The sequence below is a fragment of the Rhea americana genome, unplaced genomic scaffold, assembly GCF_003343005.1.
Source record: "Rhea americana isolate MKP2758 unplaced genomic scaffold, rheAme1 scaffold_33, whole genome shotgun sequence".
NCBI lineage: Eukaryota > Metazoa > Chordata > Aves > Rheiformes > Rheidae > Rhea > Rhea americana.
Window position 1 is genome coordinate 250094 of NW_028186457.1, and position 18309 is coordinate 268402.

General features: G+C 61.2%; 3 protein-coding genes and 1 long non-coding RNA gene across 17 annotated transcripts in view; 3 read left to right on the plus strand and 1 right to left on the minus strand.

The window, feature by feature from the left end:
• Positions 1–244: 244 nt before the first annotated feature.
• CNPPD1 (cyclin Pas1/PHO80 domain containing 1) lies at positions 245–7508 on the plus strand. The gene is made up of 8 exons (XM_085310922.1): positions 245–475; positions 651–753; positions 3889–3970; positions 4534–4654; positions 4747–4875; positions 5073–5134; positions 5391–5508; positions 6009–7508. The coding sequence occupies exons 1-8, from the start codon at positions 407–409 to the stop codon at positions 6639–6641; spliced, it is 1317 nt and encodes a 438-aa protein (XP_085167048.1). The 5' UTR covers positions 245–406; the 3' UTR covers positions 6642–7508.
• Positions 7509–7592: 84 nt separating this feature from the next.
• On the plus strand, positions 7593–13582 carry SLC23A3 (solute carrier family 23 member 3). 11 transcript variants are annotated; one of them, XM_085310918.1, is made up of 13 exons: positions 7604–8310; positions 8450–8721; positions 8971–9125; positions 9720–9814; positions 10495–10568; positions 10846–11027; positions 11132–11243; positions 11550–11697; positions 11776–12029; positions 12211–12316; positions 12436–12603; positions 12822–12917; positions 13042–13380. In XM_085310918.1, the coding sequence occupies exons 2-13, from the start codon at positions 8614–8616 to the stop codon at positions 13374–13376; spliced, it is 1833 nt and encodes a 610-aa protein (XP_085167044.1). In that variant the 5' UTR covers positions 7604–8310; positions 8450–8613; the 3' UTR covers positions 13377–13380. The 11 variants fall into 11 exon arrangements, with proteins under 11 accessions (XP_085167036.1, XP_085167044.1, XP_085167039.1 ...); XM_085310910.1 differs by lacking the exon at positions 11132–11243 and having other exon boundaries at positions 7593–7683; positions 8060–8310; positions 10846–11131; positions 11550–12029; positions 13042–13582; XM_085310913.1 differs by lacking the exon at positions 11132–11243 and having other exon boundaries at positions 10846–11131; positions 13042–13582.
• LOC146592444 (uncharacterized) lies at positions 12510–15623 on the minus strand. 2 transcript variants are annotated; one of them, XR_014896569.1, is made up of 2 exons: positions 15162–15623; positions 12510–12898 (listed from the first exon to the last, which is right to left on the minus strand). It is a non-coding gene; the product is annotated as an uncharacterized LOC146592444 (long non-coding RNA). The 2 variants fall into 2 exon arrangements; XR_014896568.1 differs by lacking the exon at positions 15162–15623 and adding an exon at positions 13290–13358.
• A 99-nt stretch (positions 15624–15722) lies between these two features.
• NHEJ1 (non-homologous end joining factor 1) overlaps positions 15723–18309 on the plus strand; it is a 44369-nt gene continuing 41782 nt past the window's right edge. For all 3 annotated transcript variants that reach the window (XM_085310924.1, XM_085310925.1, XM_085310926.1), the window contains exons 1-3: positions 15723–15816; positions 16418–16603; positions 17220–17429. In XM_085310924.1, coding sequence (XP_085167050.1) covers positions 16418–16603; positions 17220–17429 — 396 coding nt within the window. In that variant the 5' untranslated portion in view covers positions 15723–15816. The remainder of the gene's footprint in view (positions 15817–16417; positions 16604–17219; positions 17430–18309) is intronic.

The following is an 18309-nucleotide window of genomic DNA, read 5'->3' on the forward strand; positions in this document are numbered from 1 at the left end:
CGCCGAGGCAGGAGGGCGGGGGCGCTGTCAGCCGCCGCCGGAAGCGGGGGGCGGTGACGCGCTGAAGCCGCCCCGGGCGGGCGGCACCACGTGACGAGGGCCGGCGGCCGTTGGGGCGCCGCGCATGCGCCGAAGCCGCTCTCCCCACTGGAGGGGGGGAGAGGGCCGGCCGCGCATGCCCGGTGGCCGCGGGAGCGGCGGGGCGCTGTGCGCATGCGCCCCCGGTGTTTCCGCCCTCTCCCCCGGAAGAGGAAAGCGGAGCGGCCGCCCCAGGGCACTTCCTGCCGCCGCTGCCGCCGGTGCGAGGAGGCGGTGCCGCCCGCGCCACCCGGCCCCGCGCCCTCGGGGAGGCCCGGCCGCCGGCCAGGAGACCGCGGCGAGGGCGCGATCCAGCCGCGGCCCGGGGATGGAGCTGGACGGGCTCCTGCTGGACGAGGAGGGCGCCTTCTCCCTCAGCGGCTTCCAGGAGTTCACGGTGGGTTCCCGGCGCGCAGGCCCTGCCCCTGGGGGCCCCGGGCCTGCCCTGCCCCTCGCCAGCCCTGCTCGTCCTGCCTCCGCCCTCCCCTGCGGCCCCGGGGCCTTGCCGCGCCCGCTTCGGGTGCGGGGCTGGGCCGTGGGGCTCTTCTGATCTCTCCTGCGTCTGCCTGCAGTTCCTGCCCAGGCACCAACAGCTGAGCGAGAGGGTGCGGAAGCGGCTCTATTATGGCTGGGACAAAGACTGCAGCTTGGATAATCTCTCCAGCCCCGTGGCAGGTGGGTGCTCGGTGTCCCCAGATAGGAATGCTGAGTCAAGGGGGTTGGAAATAGCCCAAGGGCTGAGACCAACAAATCACCTGCTTCCTTCCCAGTGCCAAATCCCACCCCTGTCCTGCTCCCCGGCCCTCTCCACTCTGTGCAGCATAGTGGGCAGGGTGCCAGAGCCTCGTGGCTCCTGCCTTCTGTTTTATTGCTCTGCCTGGCGTATCATGCATTTTTGGCACCTTACTGGTGTGCAGAGCCCTTTGGGTTGCTTAGAGATCTCTTGGCATGAAGGCTGTGTCCCTGTCCCTGATGGGAGCTGTCTTGAGCAACTCCTTGTGCTCTGCAAGATACTGGGGAACTTATGAAACTTGTTGTTATAAGCACCAAAGGGATAAGAAGTGTCCCACATGTGTTTATCTGGATCATGCTCCTCTTCTCCTGTTGATCCAGTGGCACTTGGGGGAGCAGAAGGGCTCTGCAGTGTCAAGGCTCTGGAGATGGTGCAGGTGACAACAGTGAAACTGTTGAGGGTGAGCAGTAATTTGCTAAAGGACTTTCATACTTGGTCCCACTAGTGTTTCCATTGACTGCATGTTTCCACAGTTTGCAGAGGGCATTGAGTGGGTGAGGAAGTGTGATGGTGTTCAAAACCCCCATGATAAGTCTGGGGAAGCTGTCTGAAATGGGCAGCRGGCTGAATTTGAAGTACCTCACTGAGGAGGGAGGTATGGGCCATGTAGGGACAGCGAAGGGACAAGCAGGGTAGCCAGCTGCCTGGGCGCTGCTGGAGATCCCAAGTGCTGAAGGAAATGATACAAAAGAGGGAGGTGACTCCTCTTCAAGGCTGACTTCACACTTGGATGCAAGATGTGAGTATTGCACAAGATGCTGCTGACTTTGAAAGTTCAAAGGGCACATTCGTGGGAGATAACTCTCCTGAAGGCTGTTAAATACAAAGACTGTCTCCGATCAGGAAATACCTTGGTTCCAGCCACTGGGGGTGGGGGAGATGTATGGTGAATATCACTGCAAGCTTATCTGTTCTTGCAGTCTTCCTTTGCCATGTGCCATCAGCCACTGTCAGAGAAGGGACCTGGGACTGGGGGATCTGTTTCAGTACAGCATTTTTGCTGCTACATGGCCATAGCTCTCTGTCATCTATGGCACTGCCCTTTAAACAAGATGGGCAGTTGTGAGGAGAGCCTGGAAGAGCATGACAAGAGCTAGAAAAGGTCCTGAAGGACCCTGGAGGGCTGTAGCAGGAGGCAGTACTGGGCTAGGTGACAGAAGAGTGTTTGAAAGAAAAGGAGTTGTTCAATCCTGAAAGGAAAAATTGTAATGACTCTCAGCAGGTTGTAGCTGCAAGACAGGACCAATGGTCAACTGTTCTCCCTGCGTGTTGTCATCCTGTCAAATCCAACAATTTGTGAGCTGAAAAATAGGTCTGATGCCAGGACAAACCTCCCAGCTAAGAAAGGTGGCAAAGCCTGTCTGGGAGAGGTGTGATTCCTTGTGTGGGAGAGTTAAAGCAACAGTCTGGACTGCCAGCCTCTGACAGGGGAGGAATGGAGCAAGCCTTTCGAGGACTTGGGATCTTTCTGTCCCTCGGGACTGTGGTGCTGGTGTGATAGCAGGGAAAGACAAGTGTGTCCTGCTTTGTGCAAGGGTGGCTGAGCATGGTGGGAAGGTGCAGTGGGGTGCAGCACCAGTGTAAGAGTTGCTGACGGGGGTGACTGGAGCTAAATCTACTTGCCTGTCACACCCAGCAATGGTGTGGGCCAGGGTGACCTAGGAAGATGTCTTCTAGCTATGCATTTCTGAGTACAGTGATTGCTGGTGGGAATTATTTGCATGCATGAGTGCCTATGGGACTGCAGCCTTCCTGTTAGGTACTGGAGAGATGGTGTACTGGTGCTTCCTGGGAGCTGGAAGTGTGAGGCTGCTGGAATGAGCTCCATTCTCAGTTCTATAACTGAGGACTCAATGGCAAAATGGAGCTCAAATTGCCTGTCAAAACCGTTTCTTGCCATGCACCAGACTAGAGTGCTGTTGGGGATAATGCCAGCTGGTCCTATCGTGTTGAGAAGTGAGATGGGATCTGCTGAAGCCATCTGCCATCCGTCAGTCTCTGGCTTTTTCAGCGCTTGGATGCTGAGGCATGTCTCAAGAGTGCAGCAAGCAGATCGAGGCATGGAGCTGCAGCAAGGACGGATTGTGTGTGGAGTTCCTTCTCAGCAAATGTGATGGGCAGATGTGTGAGAGCGTGTGTTAGCAATGCCCCTGCTACGCATGTACCCTCCATAGGGGACCTTGTTGGTGATCCTGTCAGCAGAGCCTGCTGTGCCACGCTCAGCTTGCACTGGGGATACTGTCTGTGTTGAGTGTGTGACTGGGACTGGCAGCAAGCTCCTTTCTGGACCCTGTTTGTTGCTGCAAGCTTCAGTCATAATTGGTATCTATACAGCCACATAAAAAATGAGAGCTCTTCAGTCACCTAAACCAGTTGTCCTGGCTGGAGTGAGCTGTCACATAGCCAAGGCTTGGCAAACAAAGGCAACTGGGTACACAGTTACAGCATATTGCTGCTTCCTGTTAGTCCCTTTGGACTCCTGCTTAAGTAAATATATTGTCCTTCATCTTGGGAGCACTGGGGCTCTGGTGGTGGGAGAAGCTAGGCCAGCACTGACCAACCCTGGAGGATGATGATGGTTGGGTGGAGCAAGGAACTGGCAAGACCTAGTGTTGATTAGGTCCTGGAAAGTCTCGTTAAGCGCAACCAGGAAAGGTTGTCTGAGGCGCTACAGGGTGAGGGGAAGGTGTCAGCCTCTCTGTGCAGCTGACTGTGGGTCACCCTCTCTGACACAGACATGCTAATCTGGATCTGGCACTGCTGCTGTATTTGGGACACTTGCATCCCCTGCCTGCCTTTGGCCTGGCTCTTCTGGACCTATTTGTTTGCTGCTGCCTCATGCCAGACTTCTGACAAGGCTTATCTTACCTTCGTAGTTTAAATGATCCTTGAGGAGCTGTCAAGAGTAAAAGCCAAGAGTCCTTGGGCTTGTAGGGAAAGGGGGCAGGATGGGATGTGCATGTGGGGATGGATTGTGCTGTATGGGATTAACCCCTTTTGCTGCTCTTTTATCTTAGATATTGCCGTGGAGTTGCTCCAGAAAGTGGCTCCTAGCCCCATCCGCAGGCTCCAGAAGAAATACGTGTCTCATGTTTCTCGGTAAGAAGCAAAATCTGTCCCCTGTGCTTGATGTCAGAGCTGGCTGCCTCTGGTTTTGCCTCTGCTCTGGCTCAGTTATGTCCTCCAAGCTAACATTAGCTTTGTGCTTAGACCTAATTAATGTCAGAGAGGTGCTGGGTAGGTGGCAAGGCTGCGGGCACAGTGTCTTCCTGACGCAGCCAGGTCACTTAAGTTTAGTCCTGTTCCCTTTTCTGGGATGTAGGAATGCTCATGTTCTTGGGGTGTCTGTACAGGCTTGGATCTCTGGCTGTGGCTGTGCAGCACTTGCCATGCAGTCATGTCTGAATACTGGGTCTGCTCTGAGCAGCTGAGCCCTTGAAGCACGTCTGGCTGCAGGCAGGCCTGCTCAGTTAAGAACTGGCTGTGCCCAGAGAGAGGAGGTGTGTGCTCTCTATCCTCTGCTCTTTCTCTTGCTGCAACTCCTCAGGGCAGCTGACAAGGAGTTTCTGCATGCGGAGGGAGCAGCCAGGTTGTGCTGTGGTGTCTGGGCCCTTTGTAGCACACAAGTAACCCTCAGATTGGCTCTTGCCCTGTCGTCACAGGGAAGCCTGCATCTCGCCCTGCTCCATGATGCTGGCACTGGTTTACATTGAGAGACTCCGGCATCGAAACCCTGAATACCTCCAGCAGATCTCATCTTCAGACCTCTTCCTGATCTCCATGGTGAGCAGGGTGGACTGGGAGGCCCCTGAGTGGGAGAGAGGCCTGGAGGAGCATGGCGGGGACTGAAATTCTGTCCTTTGTGCTGCTTCTAGATGGTTGCCAGTAAGTACCTGTATGATGAGGGTGAGGAGGAGGAGGTGTTCAACGACGAATGGGGAGCAGCAGGGAAGGTTGATGTCCAGACAATGAACACACTGGAGATGAACTTCCTGAGTGCCATTGTAAGTAACACTGTCCCTGTGTCCACTTAGCTTCATAGAGAGGAAAAGGAGGGGTTTAAGGGGAGCCTGGCGTTTTTCTTTTCTCCTATACTCTTGTGAGGGGATGGAGAAGGATGTGCTCAGCTGTTTTTCATCCTTCAAGGTTCTGGGCAGCCTGGCCATAGGTCACGGCTGATGCGTCACTGTTGTCCCTGCAGGACTGGAGTCTCTACACAGACCCCCGGGAGCTGTTTGAAGTGCTGAGCTGGCTGGAAGGACGGTACGCATTTGAGGAATCCTGCTTGTCAATCTAGAGCCCCAGATGAATGTTGCTATGTGTGCTCAGAGCCAGCCTTGCTGCAGAGAAGCAAGAGCTGAGGCTACGTGTGAGCCTTTGCTGGGATCTGCAGCCCCCTTCCACAACCACGCCACCTTAGGCAGGGTCTCGCTCCGAGCATGCCAGGGCCTGCCTGGGCTGCAGCTCCTGGGGCGGGGGAAGGTCTGTGCTGCATCCCCCATGCCCTTTTTCCTTGCAGTGTGGCAGAGAAGCAGGGCACGTGGCGTGGCTGGTTCACCTACACGGATCTGTGTGTCCTCCTGGAGCAGTCCTTGTGGCAGCAAGCGCTGGGCCAGTTCTACCAGCAGGTGGTGAAGGTAAAGGCTGGGGGCAGCTCCTTGAAAGAGCCCAGGGAAACATCCCAGATGTGAGCTGGCCATGGATTTGGGGGTGGGACCCTTTTCCATTGGAAACTTCCTGTTTATTCCCTGTTGAAAATGAAGCTATCAGAAGCCAGAAAGATGCTGGTTTTATTGTGCAGCTGTGCTGCCCCAGGCATTGCAGCCTGGTGCTGGAGCAGTCTGTGCCAAACCACAGCCTCATACGCGATTGTGCAGGGGCATGCAGGAGGCACTCTGGAGGAGCTGGGAGCTGTTAGGATTTAACTGGAGCATCCTGGTTAGTGGTATTTAGCCCCTGCTTTGGACGAGCTGTGTGCCATTTGCAGCATGGCTGCCTGCTCCTTGGCGTCCAGCCCCAGTGCTGACAGTGCTGTTGCTCGTCATGGTTGATGTGCAGCCGTGCTGAGCAGAGCTGGGTTGCGGCAGGCCCTGGGGAACTGCTGGCGGGTCTGGGCTAACTATCTGCATTTCTGCAGCTGGCCTGCCTCCTGGGTGTCGTGTACCTGACCGGCTTCGTGGCAGTCTTCGCCTCCGTCACTGCGGTGCACCGGGCTGTGTCTGCGAGGAACCTCGGCCCTGCGGCCCCCCGGCCTGCGCTGTTGCCTGCGGAGGGCAGCTGCCAGCTGGATGCCCCGCCGCCCCTGGCCCCGAGCCAGACTCAACCTGAGCTGCCTGCTGTTTTTCCAGCCAGCAGTGCCCGGTGCATGGGGAAGAACGAGACAGCTGATGAGCAGCATCGTGGGGGAGTCACAGCAACCGCGCTCTACCTCTGGGGTAGCGTGATGACAGCTCTATCCTATGCCGAGGTGCCCGGTCCTGCCCCACACAGGAGTTCCCCACAAGGTCCCCTCCGGAGAGTGCCCAGCGCATGTGAGAGATCCAACCGTACGGTCCCTGCCACAACTCTTAGCCAGCCTGGTCCCTCTGGACTTGCCCTGCTCCCAGCTCCTCCAGTGCTTCACTGCCATGCGTGCTCTGCCAGCGTTGGCCCGACCTGGGATTCAGTCTCCAACCGCAAGGACTGGCCAGAACCCCTAGGGCTGAGGCAGTGCTCCTTGCACATGGCCCTGGATCTCAGCAGAATCAAAAGCTTTATTTTTCCCAGCTAGGAGCATGGGGCAGCCCTTTTCCCTCCCTTTCCAGTGTGGCACAACTCACTTCCTTGCACTTCTGGGATCCTTGATCCCTGGGGCTGCACAGGGCTGGGGGCCCCTGTGTTACTTCCAAACCAGCATTTGTGTGGTGTTGTTGTTGTTCCCACCCCTACTCCAGGGCAGAGGTTTCCTTCACTTTGGGTGCTGCAGAGTATTGGGTGCTTAGACAAGGGCATATTAGCTGAATAGTAGGATGCCCTTGCCTAGGGTGCTAGGTAAGGGAGAGTCCTGCTTCATGCGGGAGCTGCATGGCCCTTGGTGCCTTGGGGGCAGAGGTGATGTGTGGGATGTAGGACACTGGGGCTGTGCAGAGTGGAGGGCCCGGGCTAGTGACCCTGGCCAGGGGGAGGCAGTGTGGTGTGGGGATGGTGTGCATAGTTGAGGGGAGAGGAGGAAGGAGGTGGAAGCAGCCCTTGCTGGCGTGCCCCAGCAGCAGCTCCCCTTTGGGAGCTGCAGGCTGCCTCTCAGCAGATGGAGATGCAGGGATCACACTATGAGGGGACTCCAATGTGGCTGTGCCCCAAGGAAAGGATGTGTCCTGTGTGGCTTGGGGGTGGCGAGGTGTGGCTGGGGATGTGTCTCCTTGTACTGCCTTGAGTGGACTCTTTGAATGCGGGGTACTCTGTGACCCCATCTCAAATCCTGGCTGCCTGGGGCTAAGGACAGCAGTGCCTGACTGCTCCTCGGGGCAGGGAGAAGGCAGCTTGTCCTGCTGACCAGCCCAGCTCATTGCACCCCTTCTTTTTACTCTGGATTTTACACCTGTTTTTCACTCTTTTGTAGATGCAAATCTCTTCCAATAAAAGTAGTTCTTGCTGTGCACCTGCCTTGTCCTTCCTCCTGAGCCTCTCCCTGTGGCCAGCACCTGCATCCCTGGCACAGAGCCCCACTGGGATGGAGTCCCAGGCACCCCAGGAACACCCTGTGGCTGTCCTGGGCTCCAGCTATGGGACATGCTGTCTTGTAAAGCTCGAGAGAGACTGGACTCTGGTGGCAGGTGACAAGGGGGACCTTAAGCCTGGCCAGAAAGGCAAGGGCAGTGGGACAGAGGCGGACTTCCCATCTTTGGAAATGTGGGGAATGCATGGCCTCCACTGTTCTTTGCTCTCCGCTGACTGTCCAGTTAATGAGCAGTGAGGGCTTTGCAAGGTTGCAGTTGTGGTTGCTAGCACTGCCAGCGCTGTCCTGTGACAAAACATGGGCATTCCCTATCTGTGCTCCCTTGGAAGCCTTCCCACCCAAGCAGGCAGCTCTTGTCCCTTGGCATCTTCTGCCCACGTGTCATCTGTGGGCAGGACTTCCTGCCCTGCTTCTAGGAGGAGGCTGGGCTCCCAGGAGCCCAGTGCAGTGTGTTGTGTACTCTGTTTTCACAGCGGTGACAAGCCCAGAGCGGAAGCTGTCTGCAGAGGAGGGTGGCAGTAGCTGAGAGGGCAACGTGGCTCTTAATGGGATCCTCAGGGGCTGACTGCGAGGAAGGACTGGCACTAGTGGAGCAGAGATACTGTGCATGGGAGAAACATACGTGAGCAGGAGATGCTGGAACCAGGGGATGCTGTTGCTGATGCTCCAAGAGTGTGAAGGAAGAGGTGTCTATGCCGTGGCCCAGTCCCTGGCCCCATATACTGTAAGAGGGAGGAAGGATGCAGGAGCCTGAGTGTGGTCTGGGCTTCAGGCCATTGGTACTGCAGTGGTGTCTGGGGTCCTGGCCGAGGCTGGCTGTCACCCTGGCCCAGGTGGGTCCAGAGTGACACTTGCATTCCCAGTTGCAGGTTACTCACCAACTCAGGTTAATGGCTAACCCTGGGGCAGCTGCTGCAGAAGGTGGAAGTTCAGCCATGTGCAGGCTGTGTTAGGCCCTTGTGGGGGGTGGGAGTCTGCTGGTCTGTTCCGCACTGCAGAACAGGAGGGAGCGCGGGGAGGCAGCAGCATGAATGGGGGCTGCCACAGAATACCTGGTGCTGGGAGCCCTTTGCTGACATCCTGCTCCTGGCAGAAAATGTGCTCTTGTATGCTGAGCTGCTGCTTAGCCTTTCAGGTAAGGGTGGATCATGGTGAGCAGCTGGGGTGATGGGGAGAGGGCTGGGATCCTCGCAAGTGGCAGGACACGGGCTGCATCTCGCTATGCAAAGGGCCAGGGTGGGTTGAGAGAGGAGAGGGTGGCACGGCTGGGCAGTGGCAGGCTTGGCGTAAGAGGTGTCTGTGAGCATACATCCTGCCGGGGTGCCAGGTGCTGGGGACTGCAGTTCTGGATCCTGTGACGTGTCACTCTCTCCTCCTTGTGCAGCACCTTGCCGTACAGGCCTCCCTGCTCTGCATCTTCCACCTGCTCCTGCTCCCGACCCTGCCTGAGGAGCAGCCCCAGGCTGCAAGCGAGCTGCTGGCACGCAGCCTCTTTGCCTGTGGCATCTCCACCATCCTACAGACCTGTTTGGGGAGCCGGTGAGCAAGGGGGACACAGCCATCACCAGCTGGGCCAGTGGGTTTCTACCCCTCTCTTGGGATGGGAGAGGATAGGCTTTGTGGGAGCTGGGAAGGGGCATAAGGATCAGGAACAAGGAAGTTGCTGTTGGGCCATAAGGTCCCCTTGGAGACGTTGGTTTCCTACAACAATCCTCTGCGCCGCACCTCTGCATGAGCTGTCCCCTCCATGCCATCGCTGCATCCTCCTCTCATCTTCTTCCACCAAAACTGCTGCATTTTCCCTTTAGATCCTCACTCCCTCGCCCTAGCATAACTTGTGCTTTCTCCATTTCATGCGGTGCCTACCGAACGCTGCCCATACGGAGCACCGAGGTACAAGCTGGGCATGCACTTGGCAAAGCCCCTGGCCTCTGGGCACATCCCCTGTGCTGCTTGGGATATACTAGGACACATTTGGGATATTCAGTGTCCCTGCTGCCACTTTGGAGTTCCTGCCTCAACCACTGCCTCTTCCCATCCCTGACTCCTCTGACAGCTGGGGTTCTGGGAGGTCCCAGAACAGCCCTATCCCCTTTCCTCCCTAATTTACCCTTGCTGTCTCCCTGTTCCCAGGTTGCCGCTGGTTCAAATCCCATCGTTTGAATACCTGGTCCCTGCCATGGTGCTGAGCTCCCACCTGTCCGTCAGTGCCAGCACAGACAGGAATGGTGAGCACAGCCCTGGAGCCTCCCCCAGCACCTCATGGGGCCCGGAGCCATGCTGGTGTCAGGGCATCAGCAGCAACAAGGTGCTGTGAGCCTGGAGCATCCAAGATGGGGGGTAGCAGTGGGTCCTGCCTCCTAGCCCATCTGGTGATGGGGTACACAGCACCCTGGGCACCTCACTGACCAYTGGGCACACTCACAAGGTGCACAGGGTCGTAACTGCAGGACTCGTGGCCTGTATCACCACAGTGGCCACCTCTTGGGTTAGGACTTGAGGACGGGACCGGGCCCTTCCCAGCACTTCGAGTTCTGTACCTGGCTTTGCACCACCCAGCAACAGCCCGGCCAGAGACCCTGCCAGGAGAAGGACGAAGGTGCTGTGGCCCCAGGAGGATGCCCAAGCACTCATGACCCCTTCCTGAAGCAGCTTATCTGCCCCAGGTCAGGTTTGGCACTGCCTCCCTGAGCCTCTTGTCATTGGCTGCTGCTCCCAGAGACTGTCCTGGAGCAGATACAGCTCCCCTGTGTGATGCTGGGGTGCTGTCCCCGGCATGCTGGCCCTTCTCCAGCCTGGGTACCCCACTCTGCATGGTCCCGATCCGGTGCTCTGCAGGCGTCATGCCAGCCGGGCTCTGGGAGCTTCGTGTCTGCCTATCTCAGCCCCCTCTGAACTTCCCTTGCAGGTACGGCGGCGGCCAGCGCGTGCCCTGCACCGCACTGCGACAGCGCGGGTAGCCGGGCTGCGTCGCTGCGAGAGGTTGGTGCTCCTGAGCTCCGACCCGGGGTCCCCGTCCCCTGCTCCGCCCTCAGCCCACGCGGGGTGCGAGCCGCTAGGGGATCGCGAGGATGCACGTGAAGGCGAGGACGGGTGGTGGGCATGCTCTTACCTTCCCTGGCACGTGGGGCGAGCGGAGCGGGGCTGGAGCACGTGGGACGGGGGACCCCACAGGGGTGCGCGGGAGGGCGGCCAAGGGGAGGCSCTGGGCTGCCCTCACCGGCTCCTGTCTCCTGTGTCCCGTCCTTTCCTCCCGTAGGTCTCGGGAGCCGTGGTGGTCTCCGGGCTGGTTCAGCTGGTGCTGGGAGCATCTGGCGTGTGTGGGTGGGCAGCCCGCCGCTGCGGGCCCATGGTCCTGGCCCCGAGCCTCTCCATCGTGGGGCTGTCYGCGTACAAGGAGGCGGCCTTCTTCTGCTCCGCTAACTGGGGGGTAGCACTGCTGTATGTGAGCCTGGGGGACGGCGCCGGCGTGCAGCCCCAGGTGCTGCCCTTCGCCCCGGGGGCCCCGTCGCCCCGTAGTGACCTGTGCTCCCTGTCTCTCCCAGGCTGGTGCTCCTCGCTGTCACCTTCTCCCAGCATCTGGGGTCCTGCCGCCTGCCCTGCTGTGCCTGGGGGGGCTACGTGGCRCCATCCATCCCCACCCTGCGCACATTCTCGGTACCACGGCTTGCCTGGCCCTGCTCCCTCTGGCTGTGCCAGGCTCCTCACTGAGCTTGGCTCTTCGGTGGTGGGTGAGGTGGGACCTGGTCGCCCCAGAGTGTAACTGTGTGCTGCGAACAGAGAAAGTGGGTGAGGAAGGGCCTGGTGTGAACTGGGAGAGGCTCCAGATGGTGTTGGGGGGAGCATAGGGGTGCTGTAGGGCAGGTGGAGGGTGTCTCCTGGAGAAGGGATGGGAAAAGGACCAGCTGGTGGGGGTGCAGCAAGGGAGGGTGCCCTGCTCAGGATCTCCACGCTACCTTGCAGGTGCTGYTCCCATTTGCTGGCATCTGCATCGTGTGCACCATCCTCAGCCACCTCCGCATCCCCTGGGACTCGCTGGAGCTGGCCRTGGAGCAGCTGCCCTGGGCCAACAGCACTGGCCGCTCCCCGTGGCTCTGGATCCCCTACCCAGGTCGGGGTGGGCAGGACTGGCACCGCTATCGCCCWCTGCTCGGGCACTCGTCACCCACCGCTTCTCCCCCTGCTGCAGGCGAGGGAGGGTGGCCGCTGCTCACCCCCCGGGCRCTGGCGGTGGGCATCGCCATGGCCGTCGGCGGCAGCGTCAACTCGGTGGGCTGCTATGTGCTGTGCGGGAGGCTGCTGCGAGCCCCCCGCCCGCCCCCGGACGCCTGCAACCGGGGCCTCTGCGCCGAGGCGCTGGGCAGCCTGCTGGCAGGGCTGCTGGGCGCCGCGGGCGGCACGGCCTCCAGCATCGCCAACGCCTGCGCCAGCAGCCTCACGCAGGTACGGCCGGGCGCCCGTCCCGAGGGCGCGGAGTGAGGCTGCGGGGAGGCACGGGGGACCCCGCTGCCCCAGCCGCYGGGTGCGATGGCCCGGCTTGAGCCGACGCTGGGCGGTAGGATCGGGGCACAGAGTGGGGCGGTGGCATCGCCGCTGCTCACCCGCCCTTCTCCCGCTGCGGCAGGCTGGCTCTCGCCTCTCGGTGCAAGTGAGCGCACTGGTGTGCGTGCTGCTGGGCATGTCCCCCAGGCTGGCAGGGCTCCTCACCCGCATCCCGCTGGTGGTTCACGGTAGGGATCACGTCCCCTTTCCCCCTCCGCTGCCGAGGGTTCTCAAGGCACGGGAAGAGGCTGGCGCGTGCCGGCGTCCCGCCTCGTGCCCAGCGCTGCCCGACTCCTGCCCCTCGCAGGAGGGGTGCTCTGCGTGACCTAYGCTGTGGCCGTGGGCACGGGTATCTCCTACTTCCAGTACGCGGACATCGACTCGGGGAGGAACATCTTTATTGTCGGCTTCACCATGTTCATGGCCCTGCTGGTGCCACGGTGGCTCAGCACCGCTCCGGTTCACTTGGCCACAGGTAGCGGGGATGTTCCTTAGGGAAGGGGAAGCCTTGGGCCTGGTGCCACCATGGCCACGTGTCTCCTGAGGTCCTGGGAGGCTGGAGTGACACATCGCTCATGGCAGCACCCAAAGCCCTTTCCACTGGCTCCAGCCCCTGGGTCTGCCCAGACATGCTCCTGCCCCTTCCTGGCTCCTGGGCTGGGACGTCCCGGGTAACCCTGGTGCTGCCCCCAGGCTGGGTGCCTCTGGACCTTCTCTTCCTCTCCCTGCTGATGGTGCCTGTCTTCTTAACTGGCTTCTTGTCCTTCTTCCTGGAGAACACGGTCTCAGGTGAGGGGATGCTCAGGGCGCTGCAGCATGTCCACAGGCTGACACGACCCCTCTGCGCGCATGGGGACGTGGGTGCAGCTGTGGAGAAGGGCTCTCAACGCCCTGTCCATCGCCCTGTTTTCAGGCACCCTGGAGGAGCGAGGGCTACTCGCCAAGGTGGCAGCAGCACGGAGAGGCGATCGCTGCCCCTGGGGAGAGAGGGGCGACACCAGCCACGTGTACRGGCTCCCCGCTGGGCTGAGGAGGCTGCTGCCTCCTTCCAGGTGCAAAGCCTTCCCCTGCTGCTTCCTCTGCCCGGGCCGYGAGGAGGAGGAGGAGGGGGGCAGCCGTGCYGCCGAGGAGGGGACCGCCACCACCGGGGAGGGGACRCACCTGCTGCTGAAAGTCGGCACGGTGGAGATGCAGTTGGAGAGGAGGCCAAGCGAGACGGAGATGCCCGTGTGGCACGCTGCGGCCTGACCGCGGGCCCTGCTCCCACGGAGAGGGGACATCTCCCATGGGACCTGTGCCAGCCCTCCAAGGCAGTGRCGGGAGGCGACTTGGACCCCCGCAAGCCTCTTTTTCCCTTGTTTCCGAAGCCTGCATGGACTGGAGGGGCCCACGTGCCCCAGCATGAACCTCATTTACCCCACTTCAGAAGAGAACTATAAAAACCCTCAACCAACTTTGTTCTTGGAGTTTCTTTTCCAGTGGGGATCTGTCTGGGAGACACGAGCTCACCATCCCGCAGCACAGGGCACAACAGCCTGGCCAAGGACATGGGCAACCCTAAGGTCCACTTTTGCCCCACTGACCTTGCTGAAGAGGCTGGGATGGGCTGGGTTTGCGCGTTTGCCGTGTGCCCTGGCACGAGGGTGCTTCCCACCGCTGCCGGACACCTGCCGTGGCCGCCGCTCAGCTGCAGAGGGGCTCCCAGCACCTTGTCYGGCCCTGCACCGTCCCTCTGCCCCGGCAAGGAGCTGTGCCAGGAGCTGTGCAAGACGTTTTGATTCACCCTGCAGCTTTGGGCTGCTTGTGGGCACCTCTCCGCGTGCCCTGTGCTGCTGACACCAGGATCCCCGTGCCCTGCCGTGCCTTGGGGCGTTTCTTCCCAGCCCCTGGGCTCTGCGAGGGGGCCGAGGGGCGTTTGCTGCCTGTTGCCTACGGCAGCAAAAAGCRCAGGGCTCCTCTGAGTGTCTGGTGGGGTCAGCCCTCGCCCTGAGCAGGAGCCTGAGGGCTTTCTGCTTGGAGGCATGCTCGTAGCTGCCCCCCAGGCATCTGCCCGCCGCTTGGCCTCCCCTGACCCTGCTGCTCTCCCCGTCTCTGCGCAGTGCCTTTTCCCAGCTGTGCCCGCGGTCCCTCGGGTCCCACGGTGCCAGATCTAAAGCTCYGGCCCAGCAGGAGGCCCCACGCTCGGGGGGCAGAGCCGCCCTGCTCGGCTCTGCTCCCCAGCGCCGGGAGCCCGCTGTAACCTGCAGCGGGGGCCTCCCGGGCACGTTCACCGCTTAAACGCTCCGTCAGGCSCTCTCTTAGGCTGGTGCTAGCCAGCAGGGGCTTTTTCTGGGGGAAGAAAACTGCCTTTGACCCCTCGTGCTTCAGACCGGTTGCTGGGTGGGCGTCCTGCTGCCCGCTGGTTACGCTGCTTGCAGTGAAGCCTGCGCTGGCCGTGTCTGCAGCTCCCAGCATTTACAGCAGACCAGAGTCCGCCTGCAAGTGCAGCCKGGGCCAGTCTAAACTGGCCTATGAAACCCCGGCCAGGAGGCAGGGAAGGCCAGGGCTTTGCAGCCCTTGGGTCGTGCCTGCCTTGCAAACCAGCCACGGGTGCAAGCTCAAGGGAAGGACTTGGGCTGGGAGGACGATGGAGGCAGTTCACAGGAGTGACCGATGTGCTYGGACTTAGCCACAGCTCCAGGTCGTGCCTGGGGCTCTCTCAGCCCCCAGCCAGGTCCTGAGGAGCACCCAGATGCCCAGGAACACCCAAAGGTGCCTGGAGGGTGGCAGGGACTTGGTGTTGCCGTGGGCATACCTCTCCAAGGGCCAGGTGAGCCTAGAGACCCTGCACCCCAACCCAGTCCTGCATCCCACCTAGGCCCTACACCCCAACCCGTCCTGCAGCCCAGCAGTGCCCTATGAGCCCACCCTTCTTGCACCCYGGTTGGGTCCTGTACCCCAATGCCCCCGCACTCCACTTGGGCTCTGGTCCACAGCCCTGCTGCACCCCAGCTCCCCTACACCGCCGCAGCCCGCACTCCAGGCTGCACCCACCTCTCCTAGCACCCCGTTGCGGTGCATCAGCTCTGTGGCCCCACAGTGGTGGGTCCACGCTTGCTGCTGGGGGGGGGTCAGCGTGCGGGGACCCACAGCTCCGGTGGTGCCTCCGTGCCAGGACACGGCCGGCCAGGCCCCAGGTCAGGCTCGGGAGGAGCGGCGTGCGGAGCGCGTGCCCCGGGGCGGTCCCCAGCGGGCCGGCACCGAGGCGGCTCTTGGCAGGAGCAGACGCAGAACAAAGCGTTAGCGTGTCCCGGTCCGGACCGCTCGACGCGGCCTCTCGGCCGCGGAGCCTCCCGAGAAAAGCGGGGATGCTTGAGCCGGGCGCTCGAGCCCGGACCCGCGTCCTCTCGGGGAGGCAGCGGGGGCAGCGGTCCCGCGTCCGGGCGCCGAACCTCACGGGGAAGCGAAGGGGCACGGCTGCCTTCCCGTGCGGCCGGGACGTGGCGCGCCGCGGGTGGCGTGGCGCGGGTGGCGTGGCGCGGGTGGCGTGGCGCGGGTGGCGTGGCGCGGGTGGCGTGACGCGCCGAGGAGGACAGCAGCATGCTGGGAGCCGTAGTCTCGGCCCTCGCTGCGGCCCGCCGCGCTCGCCTCCGCAGCGCAGAGCCGCTTCCCCGCGCGTTCAGGCCTGCCTGCTCCTCTTTGCCCCGGGGTAACTGGACCGCAGCGCCGCGGCTGCGGAGCCCGGACGCTGCCCCGCTCGGGCCGGGCCGGCGGCTCAGAGCCGCCCAAGCGCTCCGGCCCGCGCCGCGCGGGGGGAGCCGGCACGCGCGGGCGCTGCGGGTTGCTCGCTGTGCGCGCTGCTGAAGGCAGGGGAAGGCGCGCAGCCCGCGTATGCCATGTTCTGGGGGCTGGAGCATCCTGCTGCCCGCCTGGGTGCAAGCTGGGYGGCTTAAATATTAATTTGCACGCAGAGATCTGTCCACATTAATGGCAGCGAGCAYGGGTTACTGCCAGGGGAGGCAGCTGTTGTGTTGCAAGCTTCTCCTGGGTGTCCCCTGGTGCGTTCAGGGTGCTTAGGCTGACATGGGGTGGGAAGTGCCCTGCACAGCACTCCCGCAGCCGTCTGCCCYAGGAGAGCTGCATGCACGTGAGGGGAAGTGCATGGACTTGAGCTGGCCGAGCATCCTCWCCTCTGGGCTGTGATGTGGGGCGGGCATTGCAGAGGGGCTGGCGGGGAGCGGGGGTCCCCAGGCAGCAGAGGGAGACCTGCGGGCTAGGGGTGAGGCAAAGACCTGTTTGCTGCCTTGCAGATGGAGGGCTCCGAGGAGCTGGAGAGCAGCCTCCTCACCCAGCCCTGGGCTTCTGTTTGCTTTGGCGAGTCTGCTTTYATCGCCAAAGCTTGCTTCAGGGATTCTGGCTACATCCTGCTGATCTCCAACCTCAGCAGCATCTGGTACGAGAGCGTGGACGCGGAGGCTGTGGGACAAAGGTCCAAGGTGAGTGTCTGGGAAGTCCAGGGACCTCCTTTTCCCCTTATGCCAGCTGATGTCCCAGCATGAGCTGGCCAGGAGCACATTGGATCTGGGAAGTCCCTGCGCAGCTGCGCCCATGCGCTGTTGTCCTGGCTGGCCGAGCACCCTCCTCCCCGGAGAGTGGGCCTGACTATTTAGCATGGCCTCTCTTGGCCAGGGCYGGCAGCCTCATTTCACCTGTGGGCTGAGTGGGAAGCTGCTTTTCCCGGAGCCAGTGCATTAAGCAGTATGTTGAAACAAGGTCCCACTAGTGTCAGAGAGACTCTTGTTCACTTTAATGGCCAAGGCACTGGCTTCCACAGCCTGTCCTGTCTTCACAGCCCCAGAAGCACACTGGACCATGCTCTGGCCACCCCTGCTCTAGACCCTGCTGGTCCTGCTGGTTGGGGCTGGGAAACCTTTCTAGTTTGGCCTGCCTGGGAGGACTGGTGGGGAATGTCTTGTCCTGGGGCTAGATGTCAAGGCCCAGGGGTGGGWTTTTGCTGCCCTAGGACATGTGGAAGTAGTTTTGATCCATGTGTGCTGGGCCTTCTGTTGGCTGTTTTGGGTGCTGAGGTCTCCTAACCTTGCCTTTTGCCAGGAGCTGAACAAGCGGCTGACGGCCCACGTGTCCTCCTTTCTGCACCGCTTGTGCAGCCTCATGTGCCCCTTGCTGGCCGGACACCCAGATGCCACCACCTCCTTCTCCTGCCACCGCGCGCCTGGCAGGCTCAGCGTTCACGTGAAAAGCGAGCTCTCGGGACTGCCCTTCTACTGGGACTTCCACTGCTCCGCTGCGCCTGTGGAGATGGTGAGCGACACACCAGAGGGCCCTGGGCACCCTGCCTCTCCAGGGCACCGGGCAGCGATGGCCATGGGCTGTGGCAAGTTTGGGGAGGAGGGATGGTGTGAAGCTAACAAGTGCCTTCTAATGCTTGGAGGCTTTGGAGAAATTGAGGGGTTGTGCTGTCTGCTGCCCCTGCTGAGGTTCACCATGACCATTTCTTTCCTTTGACATTTTAGCTCCTCTGGCAGAAGTCTGCTGAGCGTGACCTTGCAGGGAGGCAGGGATGGCACGGCACGTGCTCCTTGCAGAGCAGCAGGGAGAAGCTGTCCATTTGGGGAATATGCCCTCCAYGTACCAACGCTGCCCACCCCCCAGCACAGCCGAGTGATGCTGTTCTGCTGCGATAAGTGCTGGGGAGTGAGGCACGAGTGACCCTCCCTGCCTCCCCACCACAAAAGCGTCCATATGGAGTCTATAGCAAAGGAGAGAATTAAACAGGATTCTCCCCAGCTCTTAGGAGTTGCTCCTGTCTGAGGGCCACCTGGCAGTTTGGGTTTCAGGGAGGTTTCAGGTGTTCGGCGGGTTTCACTTTCGTTTCTGATGTTGCAGTAGGGACGAGCTGAGCCTCCAGGAACAGGCAGGTGGGTTAGCGCAGGGGCTCACCAGCCGGGCACCTCTGCCAGACTGCAGCCCGCCCCCACTGCCCCAAAGCAGTGCGGGCGGTTGCAGCGGGGATGGGGCTATATCGGGGATAGATCCCACCTGGGACGCCAATAAGCGGAGGGTCTAAACCTTGCAAAACCTGGCCTCAGACATTGGCTCTCCCTGTCACCTCGCGAAATGTGTCAGGCTTGCGGCACGCCGCTCCGCGCACGGAGCCGAAGGCGGTTCAGTGCCCTCTTTC

What these genes read in the sequence shown, in the direction of transcription:
- CNPPD1 (XM_085310922.1), top strand. Translation starts at nt 407, where the DNA reads ATGGAGCTGGACGGGCTCCTGCTGGACGAGGAGGGCGCCTTCTCCCTC. An exon ending in TACGTGTCTCATGTTTCTCG is followed by an intron (nt 3,971 to 4,533) that starts GTAAGAAGCAAA and finishes CTGTCGTCACAG; the next exon opens with GGAAGCCTGCATCTCGCCCT. An exon ending in ACCTCTTCCTGATCTCCATG is followed by an intron (nt 4,655 to 4,746) that starts GTGAGCAGGGTG and finishes TGCTGCTTCTAG; the next exon opens with ATGGTTGCCAGTAAGTACCT.